Below are 16,600 nucleotides of genomic sequence, written 5' to 3' on the forward strand. Positions count from 1 at the left end.
AGAAACTCATGCAACTATATTCAGTGTTCTTCAAAATATGATGTTCTGTTTTTGCACACTTGTTATTTTAGTATTAATATATTTTTAGGCATCCTGTACAGTATCATTTACAATATACAAAATATCACTTAGCAGCAAAATTCCCAATAAAAGATTATTGTAATTTGTTCTAAAATAATTATTTTTGTTAAATGAAACTTTAATATGACAATTTGTCATATTTATTCAGAAACTCTTAAAGGGGACACACATTTTTTAAAATCGTTATATGGCAAAGCAAAAATCCAATATGTATGTATTTTTCTGTAAATACTAAAGTTATAATAAATGAGACTGAAAGCAATAAAATTAGCTGAGAAACTTAAATAATTTCTGAAGTTGACTTATTTCTGCCACAGTAGTATTTAAGAGAAACATTCATTACAATTAGTCATGAATAATACCATTTATAGTCAGTCTGATATGAAATTGATCACTAAATATTCCTCTGAAATGAAGCATAAACCTCTATTTTATCTGTCATCATTATTGTATAAATAAACTGCTTACTGCCACTAAATCAAAACATTCTGCTTAAAGTCAAATATGAAAACCAGAATTATTAATATTTGTTAGACACATTGACAAAAATATGTTTCTGGTAGGTCAGTTTACAACAGTTGAGTTAAACGGAGGAAAATATGTGGTTGTTTTTTAGAGCAACACCTTTAAGTTGCTGCTTCTTTGAGAGATATCATAAAAGTTACCCAAGACGTCAGTTCAAGAATCATGGACCTCAACGAGTTTGATTTGATGTCCAGATGCCTGAAGGTCACGCACTCATTGGTTCAAACACATATATAACCAGGTCAAACACCAGGTGAATAAACAAACATGACACCTTCCAGGAAAAGACGAGTTCTGTGTCCCAGGAATTGAGCAAATTTAATGTGGAAAGTGAAAATTAACCCCAGAACCACAGCTGGTCCAGGCCCAGCATGAACTGAAAGGCCATTCAGCGAGGAAGAAGTCAAAACTCCAGACAATTATAACAAGAAAAACAAATTAAAGACAAAGACCCAAATATTTGAAGGCACATAATGAGGTTTGATGAAACTTAAGTTGAAGCATTTGGCCACAATTTAGTTAAAATCTAATCAAATCTAGTCACAGTCACTTTTTACAAAGTAACAACAGAATAAAAAATGTGTGCAGTCGACTTGGTAAGGTATAGACATTAAAATGCAGAAATTATTAACAAAGCAAATAATAATACTAAAATTATACAGGATATACAAAAGTCCAGCTATGTAAATAAATAGCAGTGGTTAAGTTAAAGTCTCTATTGCACATTATAAAATTATATAAAGATGTTTTATTGTTAATTCAGGGTCATTATTGCTCCTGGATAAAGCAAATTAGCATTATTTAGATTTGTCTCAATAACATTTTGCTGGATGATAAACTGTCTCAGTAATTATTGCAATAAATTATAATAATATTGTTTCAGACCATTTTCAAGTAATAAATTGATAATGGCATAATAATGCTAATTCACCCTCTCAATGACCAATAAACAATCATTAAAGAACACTTAACACTGGAACTGGCAGATATTTTAAATATCCAAAGTAATAAAATAAAGAAAGAGTAATAAACACTTATAACTGAAACCACAAATAAAACGGATTGATAACCAATAAGCAATTAATTGCATATTGCAACAGGTTTCTTGCTATTTGCCTTCGAGACTGGGAAGACCAAATAAAGTTTGAAGTACGGAGGTGGCAGAATAATGCTGTGTGGCTGTTTTGCTGCAGGAGAAACTCAAGAACTTCACATCAATCAGAAAGTTCACGCTGGCCACAAATGGGCTCTCCAGAAGAACAACGACTAACACTGCTAAAGGACAACAAAAACAACGTTTTGGAGAAGCTCTGATCTCCAGATAATTTGTGGGCAGATCTGAAAATGTGTGGCTAGTGAGGCTACCTATAAACCTGAATCAAATACATCAGTTCAGTCAGGAGGAATGGGTCAAATTTCCAGCAAACTATTGAGAGAAGCTTGTCGAAGGAAAAACCTAAACACTTGATCCAAGTCATACAGTTTAAAAGGCAATGCTGCCAAAAGTTTCTCTACAGTTTATTTTAAAAATCGATTATTCAAGATTAATCATGACTAATCTGATTGTTTCAGCCATAAATCCCACCTGACTTAAACCAGGAAAAAATAGTCAAATTTAATGCGAGACCGTGAGAAAAATACTGTTCTAGTTTATTTCAATAATCAATTAATAACGATTAATCTGATTAATCGTTTCAACCTGTATTCCAGCCTGACCTAAAACAGGAAAAAATCATCCAGTTAATGCCAGACAATGAGAAGATTGTTCTAGAGTTTATTTAAGTAATTCATTAATCATGATTAGTCACGATTAATCGTTTCAGCCTTAAGTCCAGCCTGACTTGAAACAAGAAAATATGGTCAGATTTAAGGTCAGTTTATTTCAATAATCGATTAATATGACTAATCGTTTTATCCCTATTTCCAACTTGACCTAAAACAGGAAAAAAATAATCCAATTTAATGTCAGACAGTGAGAAGATTGTCTAGAGTTTGTTTAAATAATTGATTACTCATGATTAGTCACAATTAATCCGATTAATCGTTTCATCCCTAAGTCCAACCTGACTTAAAACAGGAGAAAATAGCTAAATTTAAAGCCAGACAGAGAGTAAAAGGTTGCTCTACAGGGTATGTAAATATGTGGTCTGAGTACTATAAACTTTCCCAGACGATCAAGAGCCACGACTGAAGCCGACGTGTCTGACACAGAACCGGAGGAACAAACAAGCTGTAATGCGGCAGGAACTGATGCGTGTGTGATGTGCGCTGCGTTGTTACCTTGAGCGAATCAAAGCAGGCGATGACTCGGCCGTTCTCCACATGGCAGCTCCGGGAGGGATGTGCAAACTTACAATCGGTGTCAGACCGCGAGCAGGTGCCTCTCTGGTACTCGCGACACACTTCCAAGGTCAGCCATTTGGTGTCTCGTCCCATGGTCATGCTGACAGCCATCTGAGATGCTCACAGACACTGAGCAAGGGGTGGGAGTGAGTGGATGGAAAAAAATGGTCTAATGCGAGCAGGGCTGACTAATAGTGATTCAAGAGAGAGAGAGAGAAAAAAAATCCCCTTGGGGAAAAAAAAGCAAAAATATTTTTCCTTCAGAGCAAATAGGTAGCAAGTCCCTTCAGACTGGAGTATTTTGGGGGATGTTTATTAGCTGTTCCTGGGAAAACTGTCAGCTGAAGTTTTACTGGGTGAGATAGCAGAGGTTAACTGGGAGCAGAGACCAGCTCTGTCTCAAGAGAAAGAAAGAAAAACGTTCAGAAAACATCACCGTAGTCCGCTCAGATGCGTCTCTTTTACATTCATGTCAACATGGTCAGAGCAGAGGAAGTCACCGCAGCTCTGTTGTAGTTGTTGTTCTCTGACAGACAGAGAGGAAAAAGCAGAACCTTACACCCGTAATGTCCTTGTAATGACGAGACAAAGCTTCAGCTCAGCTCTGGGTATGTGGGGACTGCAGCTCAGCAACGTGGGATGGATGACTTTGTGGCTGTCAGGACAAAATATAGCCTCCATTCAAGGCCAAACGCACACCGAGCCCTCTCTCCTGCTGTAGGACAAAACCGTACTGTAGGCACTTTGGAGTCCCGCTTCCTCCTCTTACTTGAGTCTGCTTCTCATCCCTCCGTCTCCGTTGCCTCTGTTGTCATCCTCACTGACCTCTCCGCTGCATGTCTTTGCTTGCCGTCTCACTGTGAATTGCAGAAAACAGAAAAAGCGACCGTTTAGGCTGGAAACGGCTACAGCGTCTTTAGGATCACGCTGCAGGAAAAGAAGAAAACAAGCAAAACAGAGGAGGGAGGGAGGCAGCAATGAACAGGAAAGGGCAAGCTATGTCTTGATTAAGTGATACAGATAGGAGAGAGAGAGGAAGAGAGGGAGGATGGAGGGAGGTTGCAGGCAGGGCAGAGACGTCACCTCAACTCATTTACTTTCTGCCCTGCGGAAACTGGACATCAACGCGAGACGCGGTGAGTAATATTGTCCTTGACGTGGCAAAGTTCAGTCGATTCCCCCGAATGAAGACGTACGGAAAAGACGACACAGCGTAGTTCTTCACAACTACAGCTGCTGTGTGTAATGCAAAGCAGCAGCCAATCACGCTGCGTTTTACAGCCAAGCAAAGCATCTCACTGATCAATGAGAGAGCACAGTGGAAGGAAGACTCCTCCTTTCACAGAGCCTGTCCTTGTTCCTCACTTTTTCACACTGGAGCCAGCACAGTCATGACAGTCACGTCTGAGCCACATGCTAATATTCAAACTGTGCAGCAGCTCTGCCTGCACATAGGGACGGAGGAGTTTCTCACGTCTCGCTCAAACATACTGCAGCGTGATGCAAGGATGATGCATGCAGACCTCTGTTCTGCTCACAGTCAGGGAGCAAAGTCACGTGGCCAGACACTAAGTGAATACAGATAATAAGACACACAAGTGCATGACGAGGGAAATGTTGTAGCTTCGTTTTTAATTTAAAAGCTGAAATGTAAAGGGAAGTAGAGCTGGAACGATTAATCAGATTAATTGTGATTAATCGGTTATTGCGATAAACTGTAGAACAACCTTTGTTCTCACGGTCTGACATAAAATTAGACTTTTTTCCTGTTTACGTCAGATTGGATTTAGGGGTGACACGATTAATCGTGATTAATCGATTTTTGTAAAATCGTCAACTAATTTAGTAACTAATCAATCATTAACTGGAGAACACAGACTTCAGAAAAGGCTGTTTCCTGAAAGAACAAAACATTCAGAGCAGTAATTATTCTTCAACTTTTATTTAGCCAGGATAAAACTCCATGAGATTAAATATCTCTTTAAGAAGTGTGTCCTGTTAAAAAAGCTATAGTAACACATTACAATATCAGCATCACAATTAAGCCACGTGTACAAAGATATAAGAATTTTGCATTTAAGATCAAGAAAAACGTCTTTGTCTGTAAATATGTTCTACCCAGAACTAAATTAGCAGTTTTACCTTCACTTGGTTCAAATTCTATAAAAGAAAATCCTGTTAAGCACTTTTTGCTACCTATTTGTTAATCACTTAACCCAAAGTATAGTAAATATAGTTAAGCATCAATAGGTGAGTTTTCACATGTTGATGTTAGAAGTATGTTTTTGCTGCAGACCTTTTGCTACAAATGATCAAGTATACGCCAAAGCAATACTATGACATTTAGATGATTAAATGTTTATTTTCTTATCTACAAAAGGAATTGATTTCTTTATTTGCAAATTATAATATATTTCTAATATTGCATAGAGTGAAATCTGCTGAATGTGCCAGTTTATCTGATTAATCGTCAGAATAATCGAGTACTAAGACAATCGTTATTTGCTGCCGTAAAGGTAAGGGAAACGCTTGGTATATAAAACCTCAAGCAGCTCAATAAAGGACAGAACAGGAGGAGAAGAGGGCGTTGGAGCAGATATTATCAGCCTCTATGTCTGATGGAAGCAGACACAGACGGAGGAAGCAATGGGGGGGACCACGGCGAGGGAACGAATGTGTGTGTTTGTGTGTGACGGCATGCAGATACACAACATGGACGGGTAATGCTGCAGCAGGGACCGATGGACCAGCAACACAAAGTCACGTCCCAGGCCAAACAAGAGAGGCAGAAATGAGAGAAGAGCAGGTATAACAATTGCTTCGCTTGCTGAACCATTACGCTTATCGGTGCATCCTCCTCCTCCAAAGGCTACAGATCAATACAAACTTTTCTCTGGGGGGGAACCAGACAAGCGTTCCTCCTGCAGCTTCGCCCATCCTGCGTTTATGTCCACGTCAGTGTCAAGAGTCTGTGCTTATGCACACCCTGACGAGGCAAAAAGCATCCAACATCATCAAAAAGCTCCTTAGCAACACTCCGAACACCAAATGGTGCACAGCTGCCATTGCAACCGCTCGTGGAGAGATATGCAGCAACACTGGCTCCTCTCCAAAGCTATCCTAGTTTACACTGCAGCCGGTACCTGTGAAAATAAACAGGAATGACCTTTCACTCACTGATAAAGCGCTCAGGAGTCACTGCAGCCTTTGGATTAAGGATTTTTCACTTAGACTCATCAATGATTCCTCAATTCAATCCAACTGCGCAGATCAAGCACTAAAATATCTCTAAAAATGTAATTCTTGTTCACTAAATGCATCACACCACATTTATTTTTATGGACATTGTTTGTTACATGTAATTGAGGCATTAAAACTAAATTTACTTTTCACTTGGCAGACACTTTAGACAAAATGAGACACAAACACCCTTTCTCCTCACTTTCTGAAGTTAAATCAGACTTGATTTCTTGCTACCAAAATTATTTCTATTTACTAAATGCTACAATGATGAGAGAGAGAGAAAATGTCAGGGATTTATTTGTTAATCAATTCAAAATAAGAAGTTTTCATACATTTCCTAAACATTTGGAAGCATTTTGCCTTAAAAATGTATGATTTGGGTCAAACGTTTTGGGTTTCTTTCTACAAGCTCCTGACCCGTTTCTGCTGACAGAACTGGTGGAACCAAGTCCAGTTTGTAGGACTGAGGTTGGAGCTTTGTGATGGCAAAACATTGACTTTGTTGTCCTTAAGCCATTTTATATATACTTTACCTGAATGTTGAGTTATTGTCGTTTGGACCCAAGCTTTAACTTCCTGGTTGATGTCTTTGGATGCTGCTTTAAGTTTTCTACATAATGTCCTTCCCTCATGATGCAAAACAGCCCCACAACATGATGCTGCCACCACCATGCTTCACAGTTAGAATGGTACAAGCATCCCCATTTTTCCTCCAAATGCAACAGCGGTTCTCTTCCTGATATCTTGGCTGATTTATTTTTGATTTTCCCCATCAAGTCAAACAAGAAATCATTGTGCTTCGGGTGTGGCCTTAAAATGTATCCACAGGTATGACTCTAATTAAATCAAATGTGTCAATCAACCTGAAGCGATGACATCACCAAGTTTGAAGTGGTAGCCATCGGTCTGTATGTAAACTTCGGACTTTGAAGGCATTAAGAAATAAATATTCTCTCATTATTGTGGTATTTAGCATGTAGAAATAATTTTCATAATTCTAATTGACATAAAACAGGAGAAGTTTGGTCTGATTCAACTTGTGAGAAAAAAAGGTGTGTCTTTTATTCTGTGTATGTTCAACTGTATTCATGTTACTCTATAAAGAGCAGCACAGAAAAAAAAGACGTAATATGATGCTCAATGGGAAACTGCACTTGAAAACTAAAAATATTTGCTTTAGTATTTATAAATAAACGTCTGAGACAACATTTTTATAAATACATTTTGCAGTAGAATATTTATGATTTCATGATCGTTTGACCAGATTAGGTTCCCCAGTTTTGTTTATGTTTTCATTGTAAATGCTGTGAAGCTCTGGTATTTTTACTTAAGGTTATTATGCTGCAGAAATCTCATAACCAGACTGGAAATGCCCCAACAGAGTAAAAACAAAATTAACCTCATAAAATAATCGTACTGGTCCATGAAAACCCTGATCAGTGCATCTATCACAGCATATATGAGAGATGAACAAATCTTCAGATAAATGACCAAGCATTCAGTTTAAACATGTTGGTTCATACTGATCGAGTAACAAAGCTCGATCGTTTCTGGTTAATTAACGATGCATTTATTATACAACCTCACTCCTCAAGTCACCAGACAATGAAGAAAGTGTCATTTAAATATTACTTTTACAGTTCATTTAGAGCAGGACTTATTCTCCTGAAGATAAAGTTCTCCTTTCAGACCTATTGGGATGTAACACTAACATTTTTTTTTAACTTCAGTAATAAGATATAAGAGCTTATATTTGCCCAGTTTTTGCTCTGCAGTCTAAAGAATAAAACTGAATAATTAAACAGAGGAGGGAGTCTGGAGGTTATGGGGGTTGACACGCAGGTGGGACCTGGCTGGGTGGCACAAGGTGGACAGACGAGAGCAACAGTAGCTGACACAACTGTGCAGCGTCCTTCATCAAACACGGAGCAGCAGAAGGCTCCCGACAGCGTAACCTTCAGCTGAGCTCTGACGTCTGCATTATGGCTGCAGACTGAGGGCCATCTAAACAGGAGGGCTGCAGAATGGCACAGAGGAATATCCTCATTTTCTCTCCAATCTAATCTACTGCAAGACTTCCTGCAGAACGTGTGTGTTTATGCTTGCTGTGTGTTTGTGTTGAGCATCTGGAGGACAACAGTGGAAATAAGCTTTTTGTTTTTATCCTTGGTGACGATATTTGATTGTTGTGATGTTAATGATGCTTATTTGTGTTATTGCCAAATAAAAACAGGTGATTTTTTCCCCCATTATTAATAAAAATGAAGAAAAGGAATAAAAATAAAAAAAGAGAATCAAATACATTTAAAAATTGATGACAATTCAAAAATATTTTTGAAGGTATGGCAGAATTATCGTGTCTTTTTTATTATATCTTTTTCAAGTTAGCCCTTATATAAATTTGCTTCTACAATTTTGCCAACTATTAGAAATGTTCAGCCTTTAATGTCTGAACAACAAAACATGTATTTATTATTCTAATACAAAAAGTAACAGAGATGTTAACATATTGTGGTTTGCAAAACTATCAATGCCTCTTGATCATTGTTTATAATTTAATTTACAATCACAAATAATGTATTTCTAAAAAAAATAACTGAATAAAATCAAATGTGAAAGGTTTTGCTTGTATTTGATTCACTCCCCTCTATTTCAATGCCCCTAAATAAAATACAGTACATCTAATCCAGTGGTTCTTAACCTTTTTTGAGGTACCGAACCCCGCAGTTACATATGCGCATTCTCCGAACCCTTCTTATTACAACCAACCCCGCGACACACAAAATACTTTGCGATATTCTGATTATATTAGCTGTGTAACCACCTCCACGCCACTAGAGGCAGTAGCAATCCCAAAAAGATGCGTCGAAGGAGCAGATTTAGACTATAGAATTAGGTAAAAACGATTAGCTTTGCTGAAGTAATTAAAAGACAAAAGTTCAAATCCATGATGAGAGAGGAGCTCCTTCAATCAGGGCTCCTCCGCAGCTCTGATTGGCTAAGCAATGTAGTGTGATTCTGTGCAGCAAGTGATGGCAAAGCGGGGCGCGTCATTACGACTTTACACAAGTGTGTCTTTACCTCCACGGCAGAGGCTCCACCGAACCCCTGAGACCGACTCCTCGAACCCCTGGGGTTCGATCGAACCCAAGTTAAGAACCAGTGATCTAATCGCCTCAATTCAGAGCATATTCTTTTAAAAACAGATTTTTGAATCTCCTTAATCAAATCTGTCTGAGCTATTTAGAAAGACAAAATTAACACAAATTATAGTTCCTTCAGGTAGTAAAGACACCCAGTCAAACTTGAAGCTGTAATTAGAGCAAGAAGGTTCCACAAGGAAGCTGGATATAAATGCACACCACACTTTTCAGATTCATATCTGTAAAAAAAACCCTGAAAAATCTTGAAGGTCATGAATGATTTTCCCTCCCACTTCACAATGATACACTATTCTGACATGGTCTATCATATGAAAATCCCTAAAAACCATTTTAGGACATTTTTAGGATGTAAAAATCTAAAAATGTTCAAAGGTATCTAAGACACCATGAAGTGAAAAATGCAGCAACTTGAGAGGTGGGGATCCACCCATCCATCCATCCATCCATCCATCCATCCATCTTCTTTACGCCCTTGTCCTTTAGTGGGGTCGGAAGGTACTGGTGCCCATCTCTCCAGCTAACGTTCCGGGCGAGAGGCGGGGTTCACCCTAGTTTTTAATTCCCTTTATTGTAAACAGCGCCAGTCAAATTTTCACTTCAGGTTTGAAAACATTTGGGTTTTTTTCTTATGTCCATTTTGGTTCCATATGAGAATACGACTTCCCTGTGGGAGTTTTTTTTTATTCAAATTGGAGTTACCTCACTCCAAAAAGCTTGGTGAATTCCAGTTTTAGAGGTGAATGTGGTTGTGTAACAGCAACTACAGCTGCGAAAACACGACTTTAATCTTCATCAGCGTTATCTCAGGGTTATCATTCACTAACTTGAAAACAGGTTTTCAAGGATGACAGCAGAAACAGTCAAACATCAGCCACCAAGCGATTGATTTAGAAAGCGCAAGGAAACCAATCTATAAATCACAGGGTGAGAGAAAGGCAGCAGCTTAAATGGAGAGAGCAAAGTAATTAGGTTAAGTATTGGTAATCCTTTCAGCTCGTTAAAAGCACCACAGCTTTAGATCACACAACCATGCAGCGCCTTACTTCGACAAACAAATCAGCTTCACCTAAGCATAAAAATAAATAACTTTGGCTTTTACAGTGTTTGGCGCAAATTACATTAAAAAAAAAAAACTGGTCACTACTCCGAGGAAAAAAAACACAAAAACATTAAAAGCGATCAACAGCAAGATATCTGGATAGTGACCAAGTCGTACGTGCGAGAGGAGAAATGAAAACTGGTTGCGTGGGAAAGGTGACTCCACGCACGCCTGTCAGTGTGAGCCTGGTTTGTCAGTTTATCTGTGTTTATATTAAGTAAAGAAAAACTAGCCAGACAGGTACAGAGTCCACAGCCGGGAGGGAGTGTGAACTTGTCTTGACTGGCTGTTTTGTTGAACTAGACAAGATAAAGGGCAAACGACCAGTAGGATTGCATACAGTGTATGCAAACCAAGAGACAACGCATCACGCTATGGTGGTTTAAGTCTGACCCCTTACAGGACAGGCAAGGACAGGACTTCATAACTCCTCCACTTGTTGTATGCACAGACACCGATAGCGAAAGCCTGCAAACCTGCAAGTCAGTAACGAAAACGCAACCTGGCTCTTCATTTCACCTTTGCATTCATTTAACTCTTACTTAAAAACCTAAACGTGGCAACTGCAAAGACAGCTTATGCTATCTCATAATAAAACAAAACCCCTTAATGCTGGCTTGGATATGGAAATTTTTCACCACATCATTTGTATCCAGACAGAGAAGTCTCAGACCTCCCAATCCATGTTTAAGCAAGAGCGCTATGACTAATTTGCCTGAATTACGCCCATCTTCAACAACAAAAGCCAGCTTTTGCGCGGCCATGCAACAGGCAGGAGTTGCAGAAGCGAACAGACGAAAAATACGAACAAAACACAATTTCTTTTTTTTTTTTTTATAAACGCGTCAGAGCGAATTCATAATGCTGCAAACGCACCAGGCGTGCCGCGGCCGCTCACCTGTTATCAGTCCAAACAGATCAAATGTCTTCCTTCAAATCAACGTCGACTGAAATGAGCTTCTCGGTTCGGTATTTTCCGTAAAGACTTCCTTATTTATCTGTAAGAGACTATTACAGCGCTGCACTGAAGCGTAGGAAGGCTGGCTGAAATAAAACGCGCTAGCGAGAAATAATGTACATTTAAAAAAAAATAAAAAATCAGGGCGAAAAGCGCGATGCAGCTGCAGAGGGACAGGGAGGCGGCGGCAGAATGTCAGCTGTAACTACAGTGGCTCGGCAGCAAAGCAGACTGCTCTCAGCAGATAACAGATTTGGTCAAAAAAAAAAAGACAGAGGGAGGGTTTATCAAATGGGAGGAGTTGGACGACAGGGGAGTGTTTGTTTATTATTTATCATGAAGTCACGACTAAATGAAAGATGGTGCAAACTGCAGGTAATAGGAAAGGTGTGGAAGTCCATTTCCGCCAATTCATTCGTCCTTTAGTCATATTTTTTAAAAAAAACTGCTACTGAAAAACAAACCTGAGACTAAAATTTATTCCAGTTCAACATTAGCATTAATATTCATGTTCATCTAAAATGGCTTCATGGCCAGTCACAGCGTGTAATGTATTTATTGAATATATCTGTATGTATAGTGAAAATACTCGGGGTTTTTTTAAATTGAGAGCAACTGAATCAAACTTGTATAAATCCATCGGAAAATTATCAAGGAAGCAACCAAAATTATATTAAACCAATTTTTCAAAATGAGTTATGACTTGATCCAATTTCTTTTGCTTACGTACTAAGGAGATTTCCTAACATTAGAAGTGCTTTACCACCCCCTGCTGGTAAACCCCAGACTTGCAACTGAGAAACCTATAAAAGCATGAGAGTAAAAGAGCAGTTTGATAAATGTAAAAGCATAGTTTATATAAAAAGAGACAAATTCCAATGTTCTACAACATTAGCAGATAATGCCACAAATTGAGGTACTGATGAACTAATTTTCCTTTTCTGCTGTTGAAAAGACACAAACGAGTACATTTCAAAAATATTCAAGACAATATTTTGGCAAACATAAAGATTGTTGATCACAAACCTGTAGTGTTTCCTGAAATAAGAAAAAAGTCATTTTCTTCCAAGCGGCATTGTCTGAATTTCAATGTGGTTAAGGTCCAGAGAAAACATGCTGAAGGCTGGCGTCATGACGAAAAGAAAAACCGTCCTATTTTTTGACCCGATTAGAAAGTCTGTTACAACAACCTGTTTAAAGGAGACCTATTATGCAAAATTCATATTTTGCAAACTTTTGTACTTCCACTTGGGTCTCAACTACTTCTAAAAGAGGCTCAAGTTCAAAATAAAAACCTTCCAGACAGTTTTTGGCAGTAAGTTAGTGTTTCTGGAAAATGAGTCGATTTAAAAACCTCAAGTTTGTTGAGTCACTCTGCGCAGTCACAAGCGGAGATCCAGCACATTTAGTCAGCTGGTCTTAACGCTGTATGAGCTGTACAATGGCTGCTGGATAAGACAAGTGTTTTGTTGTTGACTTACCATAAAGAAATTACTTGCTGCATTCTTGTTGGGTGTGCAGGAGGCTCTACCTCTGCTTTTCAAAGGCGGCATTCCCAGAATGCTGTGTGGTTCTGGATCACAGTTCGGTGAAATGATTGAATATTCTATCAAATGTAATATCTGTTGATACCGATCACGTGTCTATCACAATATATATTGTTAAGGGTTTATTGTCCAGCCCTAGATGTACGGTTGTATAATTGCGCATCTGTCTGTACCCATTTTTACCTGCGAGTGTTTCACCAGCTTATTTGGATTTAAAGTGACAGAGGCCTTTCATTCTGAAATGAGCTCAAAATAGGCAGAACTGAGCAGGCTAAAATCTCATTATCTAAGAATAATTTTGTGTAAAAAATCCTACAAACAAGGTTTGTATAAGCTTTAAACATAACCTAACTGTTCAAGGAAGCATAATAGGTCACCTTTAAAATAAATAAATTAAAGTCACATTTAAAACATTTCATTGTCACAAAAGAATAAGAGAAGAAGGCATGTACTGAAAATAACCTGAATTAGCAAAAACTGACAAGGCAAATCTTGGTACGCCTCCTACAAAGACAGCCGTCTGCTACCACTGCTCCACGTTGCCTATGTAGTCCTCCATGGTGCTGTTCTCATCTACATCCCACCAGTCTGACAGAAGCACTTCTGACTCCAGGCTGTCCTCCGCTCGACGCTCTTCGGTCGAGCGCGTCGTTTCAGTCGGCCTCGGCCGCCGCCCTTGTTTTGCTGAGAATCTCCCCCGGAGCCGCCTCCTCTCCTGTTGTCGCCGCTCCCTGGCCTGCCTGCGCTCCTGCTGTCTCGCCACCTGGAAGCGCTGCAGGAAAAGGTCACGGGCATACTCATACAGCTCCACGTCCCACCGGTTTAGCTGACGAATCCTTTGCTGCGTCTCGGAGGGCACCTCGACGCTGGAAGCTCGCGTCCCGTTCAGCTGCGTGAAAGGTGCGATGAACTGCAAGTTGAAGGTTCTCTCGAAGAGGTACTGCGTCTTACGCTGGTACTCGGTCAGGCCAAAGAAGGCCATCCCCTTCAGGTTGCGCTTGGCGCTGTCCAGAAGCACCGCCCAGCGTTCGTCTTCGCCCATGGCGGAGACGTTGTAGCAACCCACCAGACTGAGATCTGCCAACATGCGGGTCTGTCGGTTGTTGGCCAGGTTGTAGGGGCAGTCCATGAACTCCTGCAGGGAGCAACCCGACCAGTCGTCTCCTGGGTAGCAACTCGGCAGCTCTGACAGCGTCGGTGAACGTCCGTCGCACACGTGGAGGGAGGCTTTCCAAGTGGCTCCGCGTTGCACGTGACGCCACTCGCTCAGGTAACGCGACACAGGATCTCTTAAGATCGTAATGTAGTAATAGTTTCGACTAGAAAGAGAAGGAAACGGAAATTAGTATTTGCAATTAGGACAGTAGCAATAAGAGATAAATCAATAAATTGTATGATAAATTAAAACAAACTCAATTTCCATTTGCATGACTTATCGTTTTTCTTTTTTCTACCAAAAACTGAATAACAAAAGTTTTCAATCTGGTGCTTTGGTTTCAACTTCTCCTTTTATTGAAGGACTATTTTGTTTACAGAGAATTCATAATTTATTTTATTTATTGTTTCTTCCATTTTTATTTATTTTGGATATTTAAAAGATATTCCACTTCTAGTGTTAAATGTTCATTAGGATTTAAAGTTCATTGATCTTTGAGAACATGTTCTTGTATTATTTTGCCATTACGACTATATTAGTTGAAAATGGTCTCAAAACAACAATTGTTATTGTTTATCAAAATAACTTCTGGGACAATTTATTGTCCAGCTAAATTTGTTATAATTACAGGCCTAAATTTCTAGATTTTCAATATAGTAGGTATTACATTTTTGTCTTCTAGGGATTAGCAGAAACTGAAAAACCTGTAAAATGTCCATACTTTTCTAGAATCATTAAACAGTAAAACGGTACCTAAGTTACTGAAATCAAATTTCTTTCTTTTATTCATTGTTCATGTCATGTTTGTGTGTTTTCGCTTTGCCTCTTATCACTCTCTTCTTTCATTCCAGTTTTTTTATTCCATTTTTCCAGACTCTATAGGCTCTATATTTAGAGCCTGTCAATTAGCTTTCTGCTAAGTTCATCATGATACATTATAGAGTCGACTAAATTATTGATTAGGTATTAGAGATCCTGCTCTGAGTTTGTTCAAATCTTGTCTGAAACTTCTAGTAATAATTCTTCCAGTTCAACTCCTGTTACTTGTGGTGTTCCCCAACTATTATTTTCCATTTATGTGCTACACTTGATCAAGTTATTGATAAATTCAATATTTTCATTTATATGCAGACAATTCCCAGATGTATTTGACCATCAATCCATCAAACCTCTCTACTCTCAATAAACTTCCTCTTTTTCTATCAGACATCAAAACCTGGAAGATAAAAAACTGCTAAATGATGTGAATTTAACGCGATTTTCCTCTAACCTTGGCTGGTTTTTCTGGGCCTCTCTGGAGTCCATGCGTGATGGGACACAGTGGGTCAGCTCAGTCCAGTCCGCATGAAGCCCGCAGCTCCATCCGGTGGAGAACCGAGAGAAGAGCCAGGTTTCCTTCTTACCTGGCCGGAGGCAGGTGCACTTCTTCTGGCCTGCGTGGCACTCACAGGGCCTCTCCAGCTGGATGTTACGCACCAGGTGTCGGCCAAAAGTTGTGCCACCCGTTTTCTGGATGTGCAGAAATACAATGACATCATCCCCTTTGATGTTGAAGTCCACCTCTCGGTTCAGGTCGGCGCTGGTGAAGTTGAAACGAGGGACAAATCGGGCCAGAGCGCCGTCTTCTGCGATGTAGGGGTCCTTCTGGAGCCCGTCCTGCGACTCACCATCGCCGATTCGGATGCCAGGTCCGCCCCCGAGGGTGAACCAGGCCCCCAGCTGGTGGAGCATTTGGCACTCGGAGCTGCTGGGACAGGCATACTGGATCATAAAAACGCCGAAAACCGCCACCATGAGCAGGAAGAGCAGGAGCCGCTGGTGGCTGCTGGTGGACTTCTCATCCATCTTCCCGAACCCGATGAAAAACCATCCCTCGGGTCCCCGTTTCAGAGCAGCAGACAGGAAACAATAACAATGCAGCCAAAAGCCGAGAGCGAGCGGCGTTAGGTAACCAGGTAGTCAGTCACAGCGCCGCGCTGTCTGGGTCCATCTGGGTTTTAACCGGCAGAACCGGGCGGTTCTGTTTACTCTAGCGGACAGATTAGTGGTATAAAAATATTAATCTTCTTAACAGGGCTAATGCTCATCTTCAGCACCAATCGATTCTTGACCTTTCTTCCCGTGAGTCACTGCGCGTAAACGTGCGTCATCCCGCTACGTCAAAATGGACTTCATTTGCAATGTAGTTTTCTTTAGGGTAAAAATGCAAGGGATTGCCTACAAATACGTTTTAAATAATACAAAAATAAAACAAGAGGTTTCTGAAAAAACATTTTTTTTTACCAAAAATGTTATTAAAAATACTCAATGTTACTCAATACTGTTACATGGACGGATGGATGGATGTATGGATGGATCATACTTTAGTTGAAATAACATCATAAGAAGAAAATCTCGCCAGGAACTGACAACATTTGTATAAAAAGCAGTTTAAAAATGAAATCCCTGTCATTCATTCACCAGAGGTGTTAACATGTACTTTTG

The 16,600-nt window shown here is 39.7% G+C and overlaps 2 protein-coding genes across 7 annotated transcripts in view; both read right to left on the reverse strand.

The window, feature by feature from the left end:
- Positions 1-11,969, reverse strand: part of mbnl3 (muscleblind-like splicing regulator 3) — a 28,706-nt gene extending 16,737 nt beyond the window's left edge. For 2 of the 6 annotated variants that reach the window (XM_008420822.3, XM_008420827.3), the window contains exons 1-2: positions 11,354-11,968; positions 2,887-3,806 (exon numbers count right to left, since the gene is read on the reverse strand). In XM_008420822.3, coding sequence (XP_008419044.1) covers positions 2,887-3,060 — 174 coding nt within the window. In that variant the 5' untranslated portion in view covers positions 3,061-3,806; positions 11,354-11,968. Of the gene's footprint in view, positions 1-2,886; positions 3,807-4,032; positions 4,360-11,353 lie in introns of those variants that run through there. The other 4 variants (XM_017307208.2, XM_008420824.3, XM_008420823.3 and 1 more) reach the window with 4 other exon arrangements.
- Positions 11,970-12,244: 275 nt separating this feature from the next.
- hs6st2 (heparan sulfate 6-O-sulfotransferase 2) lies at positions 12,245-16,267 on the reverse strand. The gene is made up of 2 exons (XM_008420830.3): positions 15,387-16,267; positions 12,245-14,279 (listed from the first exon to the last, which is right to left on the reverse strand). Exons 1-2 carry the CDS (start codon positions 15,959-15,961, stop codon positions 13,484-13,486), a joined length of 1,371 nt encoding a protein of 456 aa, XP_008419052.1. The 5' UTR covers positions 15,962-16,267; the 3' UTR covers positions 12,245-13,483.
- Between the last annotated feature and the right edge of the window lie 333 nt (positions 16,268-16,600).

Source organism: Poecilia reticulata, chromosome 10 (assembly GCF_904066995.2).
Source record: "Poecilia reticulata chromosome 10, P_reticulata-male-v2, whole genome shotgun sequence".
Taxonomy (NCBI): domain Eukaryota; kingdom Metazoa; phylum Chordata; class Actinopteri; order Cyprinodontiformes; family Poeciliidae; genus Poecilia; species Poecilia reticulata.